Here is a 19,518-nt window from a genome sequence, read left to right as displayed (position 1 = left end):
AGACTTCATCGCGCGGGAGACTAGGGATAGCTGGCGTGTCCTGAGGCGAGACTAGTGGAGCTGCTTGAGAGTCGTCGCGGGGCAACAGTGAGGATTGGATTGTCGACTTGTTGCCTTCCCTGGGTAGAGGAGCGGCAAGTGTGAGGGTCAAGAGGGTGAGGATGAAGGTTGCTGAGTTGATATGCATGATGTCCTGTGCAAGATTGGACTCGTGTAAGGGGTGCCTGAAGCCGATGATGTGCTTGCTGATGAAGGAGCGACTGCGAAAGAGTGTGATGACCAGCTGCAGAAGCGAATGATGTACAGCATGTATATATGAGCCGATGCTGAGGCTGGGGTCCACCTCAACGGGCGTGTGGAGTTATATATCTCACCTGGTTCCGTTGCTTCCATGGCCGTCCATGTCAGCTGCTCTTTCCAAGCTTCAGGTTGATTGGCAGTTCCACAGATGTGATTCATCAACAAGGTAGTCGAACCGAAATGTCTGGATCATGTCCCCGAGGTTCGGTAGCTGTGGCAATGGTTACTCACGCTTTGAGACTGTTGCGGTATCAGGCAGTGTTTGAGGTGCCTGCGATAATCTTGCACCGCTTATATCGGCACTACTGGAAACGTATGATCCCTGTCTGGCAGCGGTGTGGCTTGCGAAGATATTATAATGGTCGGAGAAGCATCATTTGAGCGTTGAAGGGCAGAGATGGAGTATTGCCGTCGAGAGTCGATCGAAGCCTAACGTGCTTGGAGCAGATGCAACGAAATGACCTTTGTCTGACAGGCGTTTTTGGGGACTTGAGGTGATGACGGACCGCCAATCATCCTCGGAAATCGAAACGTCAGACAAGCTTGATTAACATAAGCGTCTGCTCGGCCCGGTGTGGAGCGCTCGCCCGTTGCTGAAACTCACAAAGGGCCGCGTGAACATACCCCTTGATGAGAAAACAGCCTGGTCTCGAGATACGGACTGGTACTGCGCGACAGCGTCAAGGCTGTGGTGACGCAGCATGCTGTTCCAGAAGATCTCAATCGAAGCCAGTGGCCCCGCAGTCACGGAAAGCACGGAGGGTCGCTGATGGCATGGTCCCATCTCTAACGTAGCCGACCTTGGTCGATGCATTCGGCATACGTGCGACTACTTCGTCCAGGCGAGCAACGAGGCAATGTGACGACTACAAAGACGATGGATAAACAGACATGTCTGATCTTGACGTGCAGACGCCTCGCGATGGAAAGAGCTAGCCACGATGCACTGCCACTTCCCGATGGGGTTGGCATGGTGGTAGACAGCTTCAGGAACTCACTGACGCTCAGCCTGACCTCCGTCATCACGACATTACTCTCTTCAAGCTTGACAACAATGTCTGGCGAGCAGTGTAGGTGGATTCGATGGTCTCACAGCCCGTCAGACTGATTCCACATCTCACTATGCTCAGGAGCAATGGCTGAATTCATCGCTCTGCCCAGCTTCGTGGTTGCCGTCGTTGCACTTGCCGCGGAAGGCCTCAAGATTGCGGAGGGACTGGCTGCCTTCGCGGATCGAGTTGCAACGGCCAAAGACGAGCTCGTAGCGTTGGCAGGAGACGTAAAGTTCATTTGCCGCACTCTCGACGACCTGGCACACAGCCTGAAAGTCCACCAACACCCACGATATATCAAGATTGACTGGTTTCAGGATACGCTGCAGCATGCTGACGAATGCAGAACCGTCTTCAAGCAGGTTGATCATCTACTCACCAGCTTCACCACCAAGCCGTCACCCTCTGGTCAGGATGCGCTTGGCAAGAGATCTCAGATCAGATTTGCATTCAGTGAGAGCCAAGTGGCTCGACTCCAAAGGTCTCTGAATGGCCTCCAGGTCAAGTTCACGTTGCGTCTTGCTGTGTTCCGCTTCACTGTCGACGCAGCAGATCGACAGGCACAGGCCAAGCGAGATCACCGGGACCGACATCTCGCCCAGCTGCGCCGTGATCAAGCTATGCTTGAACTCAGAATCGCCCACATCAACCTAAAGGATATATATAGCGAGGGTTCTCACATGGATCCGGATGATGACTCCCTTATTGTCGCGGACCTGGTAGACCCTGCGCCGCGACTCTCAGTGGTGGCCTCTAATTCACAACCACCCGACAAAGCCGCGGCAACAGCTACACCCACATCTTCTGTGATACCGCCTGGGTCACGCCAGGAGCAGATCGCACCTGTCGAAAGTCAACATCATATACGCATGTCAGACCTATACGACCCCAATGCTGACTCGGGAATCGGTCGGAGCATTTTGACCAATTTGGAAACTTCGACAGAGGCCAGTATGCTTGATACCCACGAGGATGCGCCTCGAATCATGCATCCAACATCTTCAGATGGAAAAATCCCGGTCTCGAATAAGAAGAATGGCGATGCATACCCGCCCAGTGACACGCTTCACGATGTGTCCGCGAAGCCAAACGAGGAAAGCTCTCATACTGCACACATACCACGTTTGGAGCGTGCCAGGGTGGCGCATAGCGAGAGCGTTTTCCTTAAAGACAAAGCTTCCAGACAAGATCCATTGGCAGTCGCTAATTCTGGGAACAGCGATAGAAGGCAATCGAATGCTAGCAATGGCCTCCGTTCGCCCTCACCATCGTCCCAGTCAGGTCCAAAGCCTGGCCTGATGCGCAGACTTCTACCCGATGCACGACCGCTCGAAATGCAGACCAAGCTCTTTGAGAGAGGATCTCGCTATGAGACCTGGATTATCCGGCGGAACGAAAGCTATTCCAAACTGCGATTACTCAACAAAGCATGGACCAAAGCTCGGATTGAGAAACTACCTCTCTCCCTAGATTCAGATCCAACTCTCGGTATCGAAAGCGATGAGAGCAGCACAGAGCAGAGCTTGACCCGAATGCCTTTTGCAGCAAGGGAACAAGTGTCTAGTCTCCTGAAGCAAACCACGAATTCTACACTTTACAAGATCTTTCTTCAGCCTTCCAGCTCGCCTAAATCAAGCATCAGAAGCATTTATATCGTTGTCAAGCAATCTGACGGCAATCGCACCGACCGAGAATTGGAGAACACAAGCAATTCTGACCAGTCTGTGGGCCTTAGACCATCGGAGAACGAAGCTGATAACACGACGCTGGGGCCAGATGCCCTCGGCGCTGCCATCATCCCCAGCAGCAGGTTGGTCCCCTACGGCTACGATTACGATAGCCATGGCGGTGGTCGGGAGAAAAAGAAGCATGGGGTGGCGGTGTCCATGAGCCCCCGTGGTGGACAAGAGCTAGCGCAAACCCCCGTGCCGAAGCCACAGGCTGGCCGGGAGCGGAGCTACAGTAACGCTATGCCTCCCCAACGTAACGACGACACCCAGGATAGTATTTCGGAGCGGTGTAGGAGCAGGAGAAGTAGGAGCAGCAGTGGGACCAGGAGCAGGGACAGACACAGGGGCATGGGCAGGAACGGTCCTGGTAGTGACAACGAGGAACACGCCGAAGGACGGGGACAAGCACTAGTTGTTCACCGCCATGGCAACAACAACGACGACAGCAACAGCGTCAGTGGAAGTGGAAGTGGAAGCGGAAGCGAAAGTAGAAGCCGCATGGGCAGCAGTGAGGCAAGCCGCGACCACTCCCAGGTACGAGAGCAGGCGCGAGACCCACCGCTCGAGCCAGCAGGCGATGGCGGTCCTCAGCGTGAGCAGCGTGAAGGGAGTGTGAGGACGACAAGACAGCCAGACACAGCCACAGCGCTTGGGACTATGAGCTGTACATACAGATAGTCCGAGTGATGATTGATGAGGACCACGAGATACGAATCACGAAAGCACGAATCACGAATAATGGTGAAGATGCCTCTGAACGCGAGCTCGCACGAGGAAAGTGAACCCCTCGCAGAAAAGAAAAAGTTCTGGTTTTGACTTGCAATTCGTAGCGTGGTGCAAGGAAGGGTTAATAGTTTGCACATTCTCCCAGGAGGAGGTTTTTTGGATGTGCTACTTTCTGCTAGACCTATCTACACCACCACAAGCCTTCTCATGCCATCCACGAAGGAAGATCCGCTTCGTGGCAGCGCTTCGTTGTGTGTGTGTGTGTGTGTGGGAATCGTCTTCCGCAGAAGTGATTACTTTCGATTCGATTCTTCCTCTTGAATCGGTTCCCTGACGCCCGCAAAAAGAAAGTGCACGCATTTCTAGCAAAATGGCAGAACGCTCGAGTCGCCCTTCGCGTGGACGTACTCGCTGGGGTATCAATTCTATGTTGGTTTCGTGTTGTGTCGTAAGAATGGGAGAAAATTCATTATGGCAAATCGTTTTACTTGGAAAGGGCGATGCCACACCCGACATCGCTTTTCAATGTCCGGAATAGCGCCGATCGCTAGTGACGCGAAGAGGAAAGGCCCCGCTGCTGTTGCGAGGGCGTGGAAAGAAATAGCGCCGGGTCTAGAGCGTTTGACATCTCTGGCTCGAGAGTGAAAGCGCCGGGATGTGTCTCGGTATTCAGATCGAGGTCGCACTCGAAATGCTCCGGTCCATAAGAGGATGATTGGTAAGTGTTGCCGTCATTTAAGATCTCGTTGGTCTGGAATTGCGGAAAGGGTTGCTTGGTCATGAGTGCTGGGGACTGCGAATGCTGGCTGCTAGCTGGATACTCGCCATCGTCATAACGGTAGGCACCGTTCGGGTCATAGAGCATGCTTCCATACATGGTCATCGATCCGTCTAGCTCATTGTCTTCGTCGTCAAGCAGGATACTGTCGGCCATAGTCCCGTCCTCGTCTTCATCGTTGCCAAAAGGAAACCGCTCATGTGGAGGTGCGGAGCCCGAAATAGCGGCAGTCTTGCGGATGCCCTTGTCCTTTCGAGGTTTCTTGGCTTCGGGAGGAAAGCCACCACTCCGACGCTTGCGTTTCGTCCGTAGGGTTTGAGCACTCTCAAGGCCAAGATGAACTGTGCGTACGTGCTCACCAAGCTGAGCCTTGGACGCAAAGTCACGACCGCAGCCAGTGACCTCTGTGCCGGCCGAGACATCGCCAAGGGCTATGTCAGACTGGCCACAGATGAAGTCTCGGCGGTTTTCGTGGGCAGTTCGGATATGAATGTTGAGGTTGCCGGTGCGGGAGAACGTCTTGTCGCATCCTGGCTCGGGACAACTCACACGATTTGAAGGCTTAGTGTTGGGATTGACAACACCATGGATGAGTTCGTTATGCCGTGTCAACTCCCGAGAGGTGTTGAATGGCAGTGCACACTTGGAGCAGGTTGGGGGATGCTCGTTAGAGTTGTGGTCCTGGAGCTCGGCGTACGTTGCGAAGTTAGCCGACTTTGACTTTGCGATCTTCTGTGCCTCGGTCAGGCTCGTATCGGCTGCAATGGCAGCATTGTGGGCCAGACACTGATCGCAAGAAAAGCGGGTTGGATCGTGGACCGAACGGTCATGGGTAGCCAGCTTACTGGCGGTGTCGTAGGCCTTATTACAAGGTTGACCGGTCCGTGTATCAATTTTGGTGCACGGGAAAGGCAACGTGCTCTCATGAGCAGTCTGAACGTGGCGCTGAAGAGTCTCTTTCTTGCGGAAGACTTGGTTGCAGGGTGGATAGTCGCGGCAGACGTAGTTGTTCTTGCCTTGATGAGTAGCCTGATGAACCCTCAGTCGCTGGCCTGTAGCGAAAGCCTTGTCGCAGCCTTCATGTGAACACTTGAAATCTCGAATCTCGGAGTGGGCGCTCTTGAGGTGGTGCTTCAAGTGGCTTTCGCGCAGGTAGGTCTTTGTGCAAGGATGGTGGGGGCATTGAAAAGGCCTTTCATTGGTGTGGGAACGAATGTGTTCTTGTAGTCTCGTTGGGCGATTGAAGGCCTTGTCGCAACCATCATAAGGACACTTCAAGCGCTTTTCGCGACAATAAGGTGTGCCTTGTGTCGTGGCGGGTGTGGACGGCGCGGGAGTTGAGGAGGTGCGGGCCGTAGGATAGCCAAAGTCAGACTCAGCGTCGGAGATGTCACCAGGGACCGAAACCCTCTCGAAGTCATCGTCTGAGTCCACGTCCATGGCGACGGATATGAGTCGGACGGGTGAGAAGAGTGTAAGCTGGTGGGGGGACAAATTTTAGTGATGGCTGCGTAAACTGCCGCAACTTTGGAACTGCGCCGCTCCTACCAAAATAAAAGTTTTGTGGGGAACACATCTCGCTAGTCTGACTTAGGACAAGCGTCTTTCAACACGCCGAATTGCGCGGGAGCCAATGTGAATGCTTCAATTGTTCATGCACATTCAAATGGCAAAGGGATTATTGTATTTGCAATTTGCCAGCTATGAACGCCCGTCACGCCCTGGCTCTGGTATATCTTTGTAATATGAACAGCAGCTGTCTCCTTCAATATAGATCGTAAAGTCATGGATAGGACGGCATTCTCCCTAACGTTGTCCGTGGCAAGATACATTCACTTCTTGTTGGCCTTCTTAGGTGGTGGTGGGAAATACATGGCATCTCCCGGCTTCGGACTTGTGTGCGCCTGGGGCTCTGACTGCTGTGGCTGTGGCTGTGGAGTCTGCTGTACGGTCCCGAAACTGTCCATATTCATCGGACTCCTTGGTATCCCAGGACTTCTCAATTGGTAGCTGGGGCTGGTGGGTCTTGGACTGCTGAAGTGGTTTCGCAGCGGCAAGTCCTTGGTCCCGCCCAGCTTGTTGAATGCCGTCGTTCTCGGCGTCATGGGGTTCATACCACTCTGCAGGCCAGGTGTCTCGGGTGGCATGCCTGTTTCCAGGCCATATTCAGCGGCTCGGGCTGCTTTGGCTTCTTCATGCATCGCTTCCATCCTTGAGTACTTCTCGTCGCGTTCTTTACGCTCCAATGCGACCTCTTCACGATGAGCTTTGCTCGGCAAGGAGGACCAGATGGCAAAGCCAAGGTAAATAACAAAAATACCCAGGAGGGAGACAGAGGCAGCGAAAGCAGATTTGGCTTGCTTGCAGTAGCCCACGTTGGACTCCAAGTGCGCAACGGAACAAGACTTGGTGATATACCAGGCAGGGCCATTCTGGGGGTGTTGCGGGTCGCTGGTGTCGGACGACCCTTGGTAGTAGACTGAAGCGGTGTAGAGTGCCACCAGAACGGCGTGGACGATAGCAGACAGAATAGGGGGAAAGACATTGACGATATACATGATCGACTTGACAATCATGAAGAACATGCTGAGAACGACGATGACGAGGTTGTAGTTGGTCAATGTCTTTGACCACACGGTGGGAGTCTTGTATGGGCGATAGTTGGCGGCAGCGTAGATGCCGGTGAGAGGCGAGGAATTGAAGCCATTATCGGAGCCATCCTGCCACAGTTTGGTACGATATGTGTCTGGAGCGGCAATGCCGAAGAGGGCGAGCAGGGCGACGGTGAGAGCAAATTCGAAGCCGAGGCAGATGTAGAAGGGCCACTTATTCGGCCGCCATCTTTTGGACAAGAACCACGATGATCTCTTTCGAGGCATTGTGTCGTCCTAGTTGTTGGGACCGGTGCGTTGCAGTGCGGTTGGGCTGCGGGGTCGAAGGCTAGCTTGACAGCGTTTGTGTTACGGCGAGTTAATGTCAATCAAGCACTCACTCGTCGGTCATGACCATTATTCTCGACCTTCTCTTCAGCAGCGACGACAACGGCAACGAGCAGAAGGGAGAGAGAAAAGCGCAGGCAGCCTGAAGAGCAGCCATGGTTTCTCTTGACGCCGGCAACGAGGTGCAGCGTGAGCGAAAGCCCGCGCTTACAACGGGCATTGGTCAGCTTTTCGTAGGCAAGGTCGAATAGGAAGGCCAGAGGCAGCGCCGGCGTTGTGAACCGATGGTGATAAGCATGCTGACACCCTTCTCAGCGCCAATCATAGGCGCCCAAGGTCTGCCGAGAGCGTGCCCTGCAGCGAGCTCTCGAGGGGTCGAAGAAGTCCTGGGTTCTCCGTAAAGCCTAGAACCCCAGAAGCCTAAATTCCACCCACGTGCCGCTATACGAGCCGCCGTCGATGGAACCGCGTCTTTACCACCCGTATTGGCGATAATACCAAGGAGCCAGCCGTCATAACAGTCTTCTAACCACAATGCGTCTACCGTTATATTCAAGGTTGTCACCGACACCAGCAAGCTGGCAAGCTGGATCCAAGAACGGTGAGCTGAACCGCAAGAAGCCGCTCCCAAACTCACGGCACCATGTCAGCCTCGTTAATGCAGATCTTTGGATCATTGTGCAGGACCCAAAGTTGACCTCGTCCCTGCTCCTCTGTGGACAGGAAAGGCCAGGCACCGTCGTCCTGGTCGCCATCCTTGTGACCAAAACTTTGCAGCTCTTTGCGGCCTCAAGGTTCCACTGCCATGCCACCGTATCCCGGTCACAGGCCACACCCTCGTCGGCGGCAGTGCATACGGAGTAGTACTCTTCTTTTCCACGAATTTGGGTATTGCGGCGGCGTCATACATCATACATCATGCATCTTCTCGCTTGCTGGTCGAGTCTGATGAGCTGATGAGGCTGCTTCCTGGCAACGCGCTCTCCAAACGAGTTTGTCGCCGGGTGTTCCTGCCGATCTTGAACGTGTTGGACAGGCACGGTTTGACAAGCCCCTGGTCTACTCGTGCACTAAGCCTGATTCGGCAACTACCTTCATTTCCGAAACACAGTGGGCACCTGGGCGAAAGCTGCGTCCACCACCCTGCCTGTCACTCCCCTTGACAAGATGGCCTCTGCTATCCACTGCGCTTCACCCGCCCTTGCGGCGCCATGCGGTCTCAAGCTCTGTTTCATTCAAAGGCTGCTTGCTGCAGCTCTTTTTCTGTCGCACAGTGTGGCTGCGGTTTAGGGTCCTCTCACGCTCGCAAGACGTCTTCCATTTCCTTCTTATTCTTCACTGAGACGAAGACAAGACCAATCTCCCCCAACTCCATCGCTCCACGCTAGACGACGATCTGCTAATTATTGCCTCCCGCAACCCATGTCCGATACCTCCAAGTTCCGGGGGCCAAAATACTGCGCACTCGTCGCACAAGCCGCAAAGCCAACAAAGAACCCGTCGAGCCGGGTCCCAATTCAGCGACAGGCCCCATTATTTCCCAACCTAGCCTTAGTCACTCCCTCGCCTCTGTCCGCAGCCTCTTCTCTCTCCCCTTCACCAGCCTGAGACAGTCGTGCCTCCTCTCCATCTGGTCCTGGACTGGACTCTCTCGACTGCAGTCATGGCGATTCACGGCCATCATCGACGAGAGCCCCAGGTGGGAGATAACCAAGGGCCGGACCGTATCACCTTCAATTCTAATGTGCCATTGTCGACCGATGCACCGATTGCCACAGCAGAAGTGACTACTTTCACTGTCACCAGTGGTCCATTCGCCGTCGAAACTAGCATAAATGGCCAACTCACCACCGTTACCGCTACGAGCGAGGTACCTGTCACCAACGCCGCCGCCTATTCCTCCATCGTCTCTGCCGAGTCGGCCTCTCGCGCCGCCGTATCATCCTCCAGAACCACCTCTGAAGCCGCCGCGACGTCAAGTGCCTCTTCAGGCGGCTCGTCAAACAATCTGGCCACCCTGATACCCGCCATCGTCGTGCCGGTAGTCGTGGTTCTCTTAGCGTCGTTCGGTGGCTTTTGGTGGTGGATGAGGAGGAGACACAGGAAGGAACTCCAGAATACAGATTTTGCGATGGCTGGGAAGGGTGAGAAGCTGAACAGTCGCTCCAACAGCAGTCGCTCCGGAAACCCGCCATTGAACCCTGAAAAGGATTCCAATGTCACCGTCACTGAAGTTGCCCCTCCCAAGCCATTCGGTGACGAGCGCCCCAAGAATTCGTTTGATGCGATTGGAATGGCCAGGCCGCTCACGTCCGACGAATCTCAGGCGGCCCGCTCACGGCCACAAAGTCCCAAGATGCCCTTCAGCGGCCCGCGCGACGGCCCACGTGATGGCCCAAGGGACCGGGGCTACCAGAACTTCAGCGGACCTCGCCCCAACACTGCCCGAAGGCCACCGCCTTCTCGAGATGAGCGTTCAAACCGGAATCGCAGCAACAGCTCTCCAGGCAATCGTGGCATGCCCCCTCCACACCGTCCTGGTCCAGGATATAGGGGTCCGCCCCCACCCCGGGACATTGGACCAAGTCCAATTATGCGCAATCATGCTTCTCCTCCTCTTGGCAGTGGACAACCTCGTGCAGGCCCGCCTCCATCGAACTCGCTCCACTCGCAACCTCGTGCTGCACCTGCACCTCCTGCCCAAAGCAAGCTGAGAGCCGCATCCCCAACTACTGGCATCAACAGATCCAATGTTCCCCCGGCACTAGATTCGCCGCCGCCAGGTGCTTTCAACGGTGCATCACCAATCTCTCAATACTCTCCTATCGTAAAAGAAACACCAAACATCAACTCAGTCGCGACATTCGGCACGAGCCCTCCAAGGCAGCCATCACGTGATGGCACCAAACCACCACCCATCATCACAACTGACCTAGGCTCCGGCCTCGGCCTCGGTGCTCCGGCCGTCTCGAAAGATAACTCTCGCTCAGTATCGCCTCGCTCCCCAGAGGACTCTTTCCTCTCAGAAGAAAATATGCGCATCGCTCGCCTTGCAAACTCCAGCCGCCTTGGCTTCAACCAAACTTCAAAGCCTTCCTCACCTGGCCCGGGGGCCCAACGTCCTGTTGCCGACTTCTCGAAACCCCTTGGCTACAGAAGGAACAATGGCAATGACTCACCTCTTGCCCCCCTTAATGCCGCCCAGTCTGCACCGGGCCAATCTCCTGCGGCCACTTCCGCCTCGAATCCTTCCCCAAAACTCCCTCCTCCAGCCACACTCTCTCAGCTAATCCCATCGGATTCGCCCCGCGACGAACGCAAACCACAGTGGAACTACTTCGGAAATGCTCCCAGTATCGAGTCGCCAACCAGCTCTGTTTACTCTGGACCCACTCATAATCGACCCATGCCCGCCAACGCACGTAGCAATCTTGGTGGCAATGGCAATGCTAGAGACGACGATGCGCAGAGCGAAATCTCAGACCTGGACAACTATGAAGACATCGACGCTAAGTCTGATGTATCAAGTCTGAACGAATTCGAGCGCTTCGACTTCGATAGCCACAGCAGCAGTCGACCGGGAAGTTCGAATGTAAGGGCTGGCTCCGCTGCCAGACGCTAGCCCTCGGTGGCCACACGATGCAACGAGAACTTGCAAATATATATTCGTTTCGAACTGAAGCCATGGGCACGAATACAACAGCAGCGGCCGAGGCTATTGGAGAGGAAGTTTTGCAGAACATTCTTATTATGATGATGATACCCGAGTCGTCGCGTTCAATCGTTTTGCGCAGCAGTTGCGTTTCATTCTGATTTGTGGTTTGTGGATATCAGAAGACAGGGGAAGAAGAAGCCGTCAGGCACATTTGATTTTGTTTACATGCTATGCGAGCCCTGATCAGCGTCCAGGTCGGACGACCTGACCTCGTTTCGCATGACTGAGATGTATATGAGAAGGAAAGAGCCTAATACAAAGGCCACAGTACAGTACAGGATCCACCAGTGAGGTGAAGGTTCAGGAGAAGACAAAACTGTATATAATTCATCGGAGACCTATTCTCTGAGGCAAGAAGCTAGTCTTCGACGCAAAATGATCAATGCTCAGCATTCAAACTCCTCGCACCTATCTTGATCGACTTCAACCTTCGCCAACGCTGGTATTTAACATAGCAGTCATATCTCATAATGGATGGAGCCAGCTCCTGCCCAAATCGTGCCGTCCACCGCTAGCGACGGAGCCTTCCACTCTATCATCCCCCCTACGACCTCGTCCCCATAGCCGGTAAGTTCGCCTGCGTGACCGGATTCCCCTTTCCCAACCAAGCGCTGACCTGCTGTGCCGTGACCGTCGAGCCAAAGTCGACACTCGCATCCAACAGCACAATACTCGCACTCCCCGTCCTCGCATTCATCACCACCGCCGCCTTCTGCATCCTCCCCGTCGGCCTCTCAAACCACTCGCTCGCACCATGACTATTGACGCCATGCCACGTGCTCTTCATCCTCGTCTCCCCCGGCGTCAGCACCTCAAAGACGTCCAACTCGCCACACCCGCTCTTCCAGCAGCTGCAGGCCGCATATTGCGCGGTCCGCGGCACCAGCGCATTCAGCAGCCATGCGGCGGGCATGTCATCGTTGATGCCGCCGCCGCCGCCGCTCCCGCCCTTCTTGCCCGACAGCGGCATGCTGAACTCCAGCAGGAACAGCTTGCTGGCGCCGCCGAAGCCGTGGTGCGCCACGCTGCGGGGCCGCGTCACGCCGCAGGCGCCGCCCTGGCAGACGCGGTCCGTGAAGAGCGCGATCTCCGTGTTGTCCGGCAGCAGCACGTCGCCGAGAGGCACGGAGCGGGGAGAGCAGCTCGTGCCGGAGGCGGAGACGTAGGAGAGCGAGTTGCCGAATTTGGCGTCCCAGGTGCCGGAGCAGCTGTCGCCGCCCTTGTTGGCGAGGAAGGCGAGGCCCGTCGAGGTGCCCGAGGCGGCGCTGTAGAAGGCGGCGCGGGTCCAGGTGCTGCCGCTTGTTCCGGGCGATGTTGGTGGTGTTTGCGGTGAGGGCTGTTGGGAGGAGGCGCCGGGGCGATTCTGGCCTTGATTTTGATTTTGAGCGCCGCCTTGCGGTCGCGCAGCAGGTTGCTGCTTGTTCTGCGCGGGGACTTGAGCACCACTGCCGCTGTTTCCGCCGCCCACTCGATTGTTGTTCGCCACATTCCCTCCTTTGGGAGGCGCAGCACTCGCTGCTGGCGCGTGGACGGCAGGCGCCTTCGTGGCCGGCGACGCAGCACCACCGCCATACTGATTCTGCCAGCTGACGACTTTCCCATCCATGGTGACCGTGACCCAGTCGCCAACCCCCCTCTCTTCGATCTCCGCCTGCTGTGCACCGGGACCACGTTCCGCATCCCCTTCTGCAGCCAGCTCCCTCGCACGCTCCGATATCTTCTCATGCATAATCCAATGCCGGTGATGCAGCCTCTGTCTCCTCATCTCCTGTGCCTGCACCTTCATGCCCTCTTCAGCCCTTTTCTTCTCTTTTGTGGTCACCGGCCCGGTCTTTCCCCCTTCACTGTCGACGGTATAAAACGCAAACTGCCGTAACCGCATGGGTCCGCGGAAATGCCAGCTGACTTCGCCGTCGAGGGGCGCCATGCCGCCGCCAAAGCTTTGGGACGCGAACGAACATTGTCCCGTAGAGCCGTCCATGGCGGACACGCGTTGGAAGTTGCCGGTTTGGCCGAAGTTGGAGTAGGTGATGGCGGAGGTGCGGCTGCAGTACCTGTAGAGATTGCAAAATTGCGGGGTCAGTAATGGGTTCTGGGACTGGGGGTGTGACAGGGGATTGGCAAGGGACTTGAGGATCGAAGGCGTGATGTTCGGGCTCTCCATGATGGAGGATTCGATGTATAGAACATGCGAGTCTCCCCGCTTCAGGGTCTCAGGGCTGGGATGACTTACCAATTGCCAGCTGATTGGGCGCAGCCGGCGTTATTGGTCTGGCCGACTGCGGCTTGAGAGAAGAGAGCGACGGCGGCGACGGCGCTCGAAAGTGCCGCTGTGTACGGCGCTATCATGCTGAGTTATCTGCTGTTCGATAATGTGATGTAATGCTGTGGTAGCACTGCTGATAGAAACGCGACGATCAATGGCTGAAAACTGGAATTCAGTCCAATACAAATAGGTCCGAGTGCGAGCCCACGCAATAAATTCCCTTCACCGAGTGACCCAACCTTGCGTTTGAGACCGGTGGTATGATGATGAGTGTGGCTTGACCAGCAAGCCGACTACGTCTGTGCCTCTGTCACAGGACAAGCCCCGAGTACTCTGTGCGGTGGTGGTCCCGCATTCACGAGAACCTTGTCGGCGAGGCGTTCGTTCCGCTGCGGGTGAGTCGGTGGCGGCAGCCCCTTCTGCCGGCTAAGATATCAGCTGGTAAGTTCGTTAGTTCGCTCGACGAATTCGATTGCGGTAGTCTCGTTTGATGGCTTCGGCCCCGATGCGTGCCGTTGGGTGACCCTTGTGGCTTGTAGAGGCGCAAATTCTAAAGTCCCTTTGGTCAGCTTGCGGGAATAAATCGATGTTCCGTATCATGCAAACAAAAGTAGAGCGCACTAGATCATTGCACAAAGGAATGAGTGCGGACGCACAGGCGTGCCGTTCGTGTGTGGAGGTGGCTGGGTTGGGAGCAAGGGGGTCGATAGCCTTGCTCAAGTGGGGCGAAAATAGAGTTTTGTTGCCTTGTTTGCCTGACAATGCAGACAAAGAATGCTCGGCATTTCGCCAACAATAGATTGGACTGCGGTCACGCGATGGAGCAGGAAAAGATATTCAGCAGTGCTTCTGAGAGGCTGGTCTCATTCGAGATTTGCACAGCGCGAGAGCTATGGCGAGTCCCGAACCACTGCCTCGGTTTGTCTCGACCTATCTCGACCGAGCCAAGGGGTTTCCGCTTTCTCACGCTGTCAAAACCAGCCTCCTAATGGACTTCCTTTTTTCGATGATGGCGCAATGCATACAACTGACAAACAACAGTCACACGGCTTGTCGGAGCGGACTTCGACTGTTGCTGCTTGATCTTCCCGAGCCTGATGTAGCGCCTATGCTGTCGCGATCTTGCAGATGATCAGACCGAGGATTTTAGAGAAGCGTCGCGGAGACCTGGATGGCAGCCAAGGTGTGGCTTCTTCGTAGCGATGAAAACGGTCTGCGTCTTGTAGAACTCATGATCCAACGAGTGTGACTCTAACGAGGCTCGTAAGCTCGCTGATCACAACATGGCCTATTCACGATTCTTTTCTTTGACTTTGGTCCATCCGCTGGTGCCTTTGGGTCTGTTGTTTGACTGATCCTCGTGGTGCGCCTTGGTAGTCACAATGCTACGGGTGTCGTTGTAACCCTTCCCATCCATGGCACGAGCCCGAACAACGACAGCTTCGTCAAAGGTCTCTGCACCATCGAGTATCTCATCCTGCCCAAGGACTTCCCATTCCAAATTCTTCATCTCATTTTCGAGCAGCTTTCGAAGAGGATCGGAAATCATGTTATATTTCGATAATCGCAGCGCACGGATGTGGCTCGATCTTGTAGATGATCCCAGAAAGCTATGAGCAGAAGCATGTGAAAAGCCACCCAGCTGCCCACTTGCCAAATCTGCTGGTGGCGTACTGATCCTTGATGTTTGTCGCTGACGTGGGTCACGACTTGATATCGCACGTAAGAGAGCCGGCGACCTGTTCGGTGCGAAAATGAGCTGCCATAGGTTATGCCCAATATCGCAAGCATCCGTCCAGGACTCGGTCCCGATGGAAAACCCCTGAGAATGACACAGCCAGGAAACATTCCATGCCAGAAGTGATATGCCCTCGACAAAAAATTTGAACGCCGATGGATCCCGTTTAGCCACGTGCGAAATGAGTTCATCCTTGTCATCCGATCCGGTGAACAGCGGCCTCGGTCTCGAGGCTCCTTTGGTCTCGTTCCTTTTCGAAAGCTCTGTCATGGCAAGAAAAGAGCCCGATCCTGGAAACTCGATTTTCGCCGAAGTATAAGAAGTCGATGGTGTATTAACAGTGGCGAGAGGGTAGTCACGCCTAGGCAGAGTAATTTCGGCTGGCAGTCGTACTCCGAGGTAGAATGCTACCAAGCAGAGTAAGTGTGAGTATGTTGCAAGCATGGCTGTCACCTCAGTACACTTGCAGTTGCTGATGCTCCGGAGGTCTGGAATTTGCCAGCCCGCAATCAGATAATGCTCGCGAACCTGATCACTTCTGCGCGTCTTTCTTTGACGGAGTCGTAGAAGCGTGGCTGCCTCGCGACAGAGATAGGCTCTCGTCTCGACCGATGCTTCATGCATGCTGTTAAAGTTCTTGAGCCCCTTGGCCGTAGACTCGTTCAACTTATCCGTATGGCCTTTGTCTTGGCCAGCAAGTGTGGTCCGAACCGTTTTCAGCTCGGCCCAGTCAGACTCAAGCTGCATTCTCTTCCGCGATACTTCATCCTTCATTCTGGCGATATCTTCTCTCAGCAATGTGATTGACCGTTGCTCTTGCTGCAGCCTGTCACGGACATCACTGGCCTTGATTCGTGAGACTTCCGTCTTCCATATCTGCGGGAGGCTTCTGCCACCTTCGAGGGCACCGTCGCTACGGGTCGAAGTCTCGATCTTGGAATTCAAAGATGCTTTTTCGAGGAGTATCCGGCCCTGTTCAAGGCGCGGGGCGTAGAGTGCGGTTCGGGCGCATGAGGCGCAATGCAGCCCAACTTGTGTCAAGTCGGAACCTTTGCGGGCACAAATATCGCACTCCATTTTTGCAGGCGATGCTTTCAGATTGTTTGTTAGTCGTTAGGTCGATGCTGTTGCAAGGTCGGACCAGGAGCGGTAGCCGGCCTGCGCATAGAGCAGCAAAGGCGAGATCGGAAGTGATGCGGCGGACACATGATGTTCTCCAGCCGGCTTGATCTAGATAAGCCACATTATCGTGTCGACATCACGTGGGTCTAGATCCTAATTACTGGAAACCGGACACTGATGGTCTGATGGTATGAAAGCACGACATGTATGGAGATGCGTCGGTGTTGCAGGCGGCCACGACGTCAACGGCGATCAGCGGGCGGTGAGCTAGGGTTAGGGTTCCAAGACGCGCTCGACGCGTCTGGAAGGCACGAGGCATTCAAATGCACATGGCAACTGAGTCGCTCCTGCGATGTTCCCGTGCTCGCTTGAGCCTCGACTCGACATGACATCCCCTACGAAGTCTGAAATGGACTATGACGACAGTGAAGAAGAAAGATCTCTGCCCTCCAACGCCGATCCTACAGACGCAGTTGACGTTCTTAAGACGGAATTGGACAACGACGAGGACACGCAAGACAGCACAAGTGCTTTCCGGAGCGAGGAGAACAGACCTGTGCCCAGTCTGACATCTCCCGGCCGGATACGCAAGCGAAGTAACGAAGAAATCTACAAAAAATCACAACTACCTGTGTTCAGCACTACCCCTCAAAAGACTCCTCCCAAGGCTGTAGCTTTCCAATATCGTGCTGCTTCGGAGCCACAGACATCGAAGAGCTTGTTCGGACAGTCATTCGAGAAGACGGGCTTCAGCAAACTGCGCAACGTTATGACCGCCTCCTCCCCGCCACCCTCGACAGGTCTGACAATCATTGACGAGGGCACGTCACAGGTCTCGATGCATGATGTAGGAAGCGCTCACAAGTCGTTCATTGATGAAATAGAAGCCTTCGAAAAGGAGCTGAAGGACGAGTTCGATACGTTCGAGAGATCGCTGGACAGCCGCGATCCCAGTGCTGACCTGGGTAAACTCGACTGGGATGAACTCGAGGAACGTTTCGCCAGAGAGATCGACCCCATCATCAAAGAAGAAGACAAAGTCAGAGCCGAGCTTGGTGCGAGGTTACAGGTAAGCACTTCTCCTGGAAACCATACTGCAATGTTCACAATCTTAGCAATTTCTTCTATGGATGCAAGTGTCGGGAGAACAGGAAGGCGAGCGTGCCATCAAAAGGTCTGCCATTCACCTGCAACAGGTCAGAATGATTCTTACAATTATAGGCTACGGACACGCACAGCCTTTGTACAGCACTCGGAAACGAAACTGGACGAGAAGCAAGAGCACTGTAGGCACCTCTTCCATCCTTCAGTAAATTCTCTGTTAACACTGCTTACAGATAGAAAGGTGGTCGAGGCTTTCGAAAAGGCCATGCAGCTTCTGAGCGCTTGACAATCGAGCTTCCTCGAATGTTGAACCTCATCTGCAACCACTCCTCGAAGATCTTTGATTGTGCAAAGCGTGTTCTGAGATTGGTGAGGGGAATCTGCAAGGCGAACGTGGGGCAACCATCTCCACCCTTAGCTCGACGACAGCCTTTCCATTTTATCTCCCCGAGGCGTGGCTTTGGTACTTTTATGACTTTACGACTATCGTCTTTACGAGCTATGATTACTTTGATACCCTTGTGATGTCTTCGGGATCGGGGGAAGACCGCGATCTGCTCGCGCGCTTGAATGCCCTCAAGAAGAGCACAATAGACTTTGACAATACCATGTGGGCGACCACCTCCAATCTAAACCCCCCTTTCTCAAACTCACGCTTCGTTTCAGAGGCACTCCTGTCGCCGATAGAAGTGTGCCAATCGATCCTGCTCCTGCACGAGCCCTACACGCTGATCTCGTAGATCGGTTTAAAACACTTTCGGGCACAAGTCGAACAACTACCGGTCAGTTTGTAGCCGAGTCTAATAGCAATGATCATGCAAGTCTTGGAGCAGATGAGTTCGCCGATGAGGGCAAAACGGTAGAGGAGCTATTAGCGGATCTTGGTCCTGTCGAACAGGTATGTCAAGTGACTGCCACAGCCCTGACGGCTTACTATGTCATCCCCACCGCTCCGATCCACTCCAACAACGCACAAAGGCGCTCCGCTAAACTACACTTATAGTGGGAAGTTGACAAGTCCGAGCAAGATCAAGTTGATGACCTCCTTCGATCGGCCAACACCGCCCTCAACAGCAGGCCGAATCTAGAGAAGACCCCCAATGAGGATGATGCCAACGCTGGGGAATCGCACCCCACTTCACATACCATGCCTTCGATAGATCTTACGGCTTTCCATCCCGAGCCCGAGTCCGACAACGAGACTACCGAGAAGCCTCATAAAGAGGAACTACGGCGCAGTGTTAACCAAGAGGCCGATGATGTCCTCCAGCGCCTTCTCGACGAGGTCGACTACGAAAAGAAATTCGGCCTCGCTCCCGACCAAGAAAGTCAAGACACCGACGAGGAGGGTGATGACCGTCCGCGCGTCGAACATGTAGGCACCCCTGACCCGCGAGCCCTCCCTAGCTCCAGCTCCGCACCGTCCAATCCCGACAATAGCAACCCAGCCCTTGACCTCCCCTCAACTCCCGCCGACCTCCCAGCGCCTCCTCCCGTCACCAGCACAAACGAAGACTCCGACCTCGCCGCACGTTTCGCCTCCCTCGCCCTCCCCACCTCAACCCTGCTCCCCTCCGTGCCCACAACCATCTCCAGCACAGCCAAATCTCCTCCTGCCTCCTCCAAACCACCAGCTCCAGGACTTACGGACGAGGACATCGACACCTGGTGCATCATCTGCATGGACGACGCGAACCTGCGCTGTCTGGGCTGCGACGGAGACTTGTACTGCACAAACTGCTGGGTGGAGGGCCATCGAGGCGAGGATGCCGGGTACGAGGAGCGGCGGCATAAGGCTGTGGAGTTTGTGAAAAAGGGGAAGAAGAACAAAAGGGCCGCAGGAAGGGTGTTGGTTGGCGCGTAGGAGAGCTAGGCGTGGGTAAATATTGGTTAACAGAGTAAGGTGGGCGGGCAGGAGGGATGGGGGAAGGCAAAATGGAAGAGAAGAGTTGATTAGAGTATGCAGCGCTTGGCTGGTTGGGCATTGCTTCCCTGGCTATGAAGAGCTTTCTGTCGTCGTATCACAAAGGCTTTGTGGGATTGTGTCT

General features: G+C 54.9%; 8 protein-coding genes across 8 annotated transcripts; 4 read left to right on the top strand and 4 right to left on the bottom strand.

Moving 5' to 3' along the window:
* Positions 1-1,435: 1,435 nt before the first annotated feature.
* HMPREF1541_08096 (uncharacterized protein) lies at positions 1,436-3,760 on the top strand (the record flags this gene model as incomplete). The annotated part of the gene is made up of 1 exon (XM_008722416.1): positions 1,436-3,760. One exon carries the CDS (start codon positions 1,436-1,438, stop codon positions 3,758-3,760), a length of 2,325 nt encoding a protein of 774 aa, XP_008720638.1.
* A 595-nt stretch (positions 3,761-4,355) lies between these two features.
* On the bottom strand, positions 4,356-6,026 carry HMPREF1541_08095 (uncharacterized protein; the record flags this gene model as incomplete). Its single annotated transcript, XM_008722415.1, has 1 exon — positions 4,356-6,026. One exon carries the CDS (start codon positions 6,024-6,026, stop codon positions 4,356-4,358), a length of 1,671 nt encoding a protein of 556 aa, XP_008720637.1.
* A 392-nt stretch (positions 6,027-6,418) lies between these two features.
* Positions 6,419-7,465, bottom strand: HMPREF1541_08094 (uncharacterized protein; the record flags this gene model as incomplete). Its single annotated transcript, XM_008722414.1, has 1 exon — positions 6,419-7,465. One exon carries the CDS (start codon positions 7,463-7,465, stop codon positions 6,419-6,421), a length of 1,047 nt encoding a protein of 348 aa, XP_008720636.1.
* Positions 7,466-9,188: 1,723 nt separating this feature from the next.
* Positions 9,189-11,147, top strand: HMPREF1541_08093 (uncharacterized protein; the record flags this gene model as incomplete). Its single annotated transcript, XM_008722413.1, has 1 exon — positions 9,189-11,147. One exon carries the CDS (start codon positions 9,189-9,191, stop codon positions 11,145-11,147), a length of 1,959 nt encoding a protein of 652 aa, XP_008720635.1.
* Positions 11,148-11,784: 637 nt separating this feature from the next.
* HMPREF1541_08092 (uncharacterized protein) lies at positions 11,785-13,404 on the bottom strand (the record flags this gene model as incomplete). The annotated part of the gene is made up of 1 exon (XM_008722412.1): positions 11,785-13,404. One exon carries the CDS (start codon positions 13,402-13,404, stop codon positions 11,785-11,787), a length of 1,620 nt encoding a protein of 539 aa, XP_008720634.1.
* Positions 13,405-14,794: 1,390 nt separating this feature from the next.
* On the bottom strand, positions 14,795-16,321 carry HMPREF1541_08091 (uncharacterized protein; the record flags this gene model as incomplete). The annotated part of the gene is made up of 1 exon (XM_008722411.1): positions 14,795-16,321. One exon carries the CDS (start codon positions 16,319-16,321, stop codon positions 14,795-14,797), a length of 1,527 nt encoding a protein of 508 aa, XP_008720633.1.
* Positions 16,322-16,775: 454 nt separating this feature from the next.
* On the top strand, positions 16,776-17,756 carry HMPREF1541_08090 (uncharacterized protein; the record flags this gene model as incomplete). The annotated part of the gene is made up of 4 exons (XM_008722410.1): positions 16,776-17,435; positions 17,482-17,540; positions 17,588-17,652; positions 17,704-17,756. 4 exons carry the CDS (start codon positions 16,776-16,778, stop codon positions 17,754-17,756), a joined length of 837 nt encoding a protein of 278 aa, XP_008720632.1.
* Positions 17,757-17,994: 238 nt separating this feature from the next.
* Positions 17,995-19,334, top strand: HMPREF1541_08089 (uncharacterized protein; the record flags this gene model as incomplete). Its single annotated transcript, XM_008722409.1, has 3 exons — positions 17,995-18,080; positions 18,137-18,368; positions 18,474-19,334. 3 exons carry the CDS (start codon positions 17,995-17,997, stop codon positions 19,332-19,334), a joined length of 1,179 nt encoding a protein of 392 aa, XP_008720631.1.
* Between the last annotated feature and the right edge of the window lie 184 nt (positions 19,335-19,518).

Source organism: Cyphellophora europaea (genome assembly GCF_000365145.1).
Source record: "Cyphellophora europaea CBS 101466 unplaced genomic scaffold supercont1.8, whole genome shotgun sequence".
Lineage (NCBI taxonomy): Eukaryota > Fungi > Ascomycota > Eurotiomycetes > Chaetothyriales > Cyphellophoraceae > Cyphellophora > Cyphellophora europaea.
The sequence above is the reverse complement of the archived record's forward strand: the minus strand, read 5'-3'. Positions and strand labels throughout refer to the sequence as shown.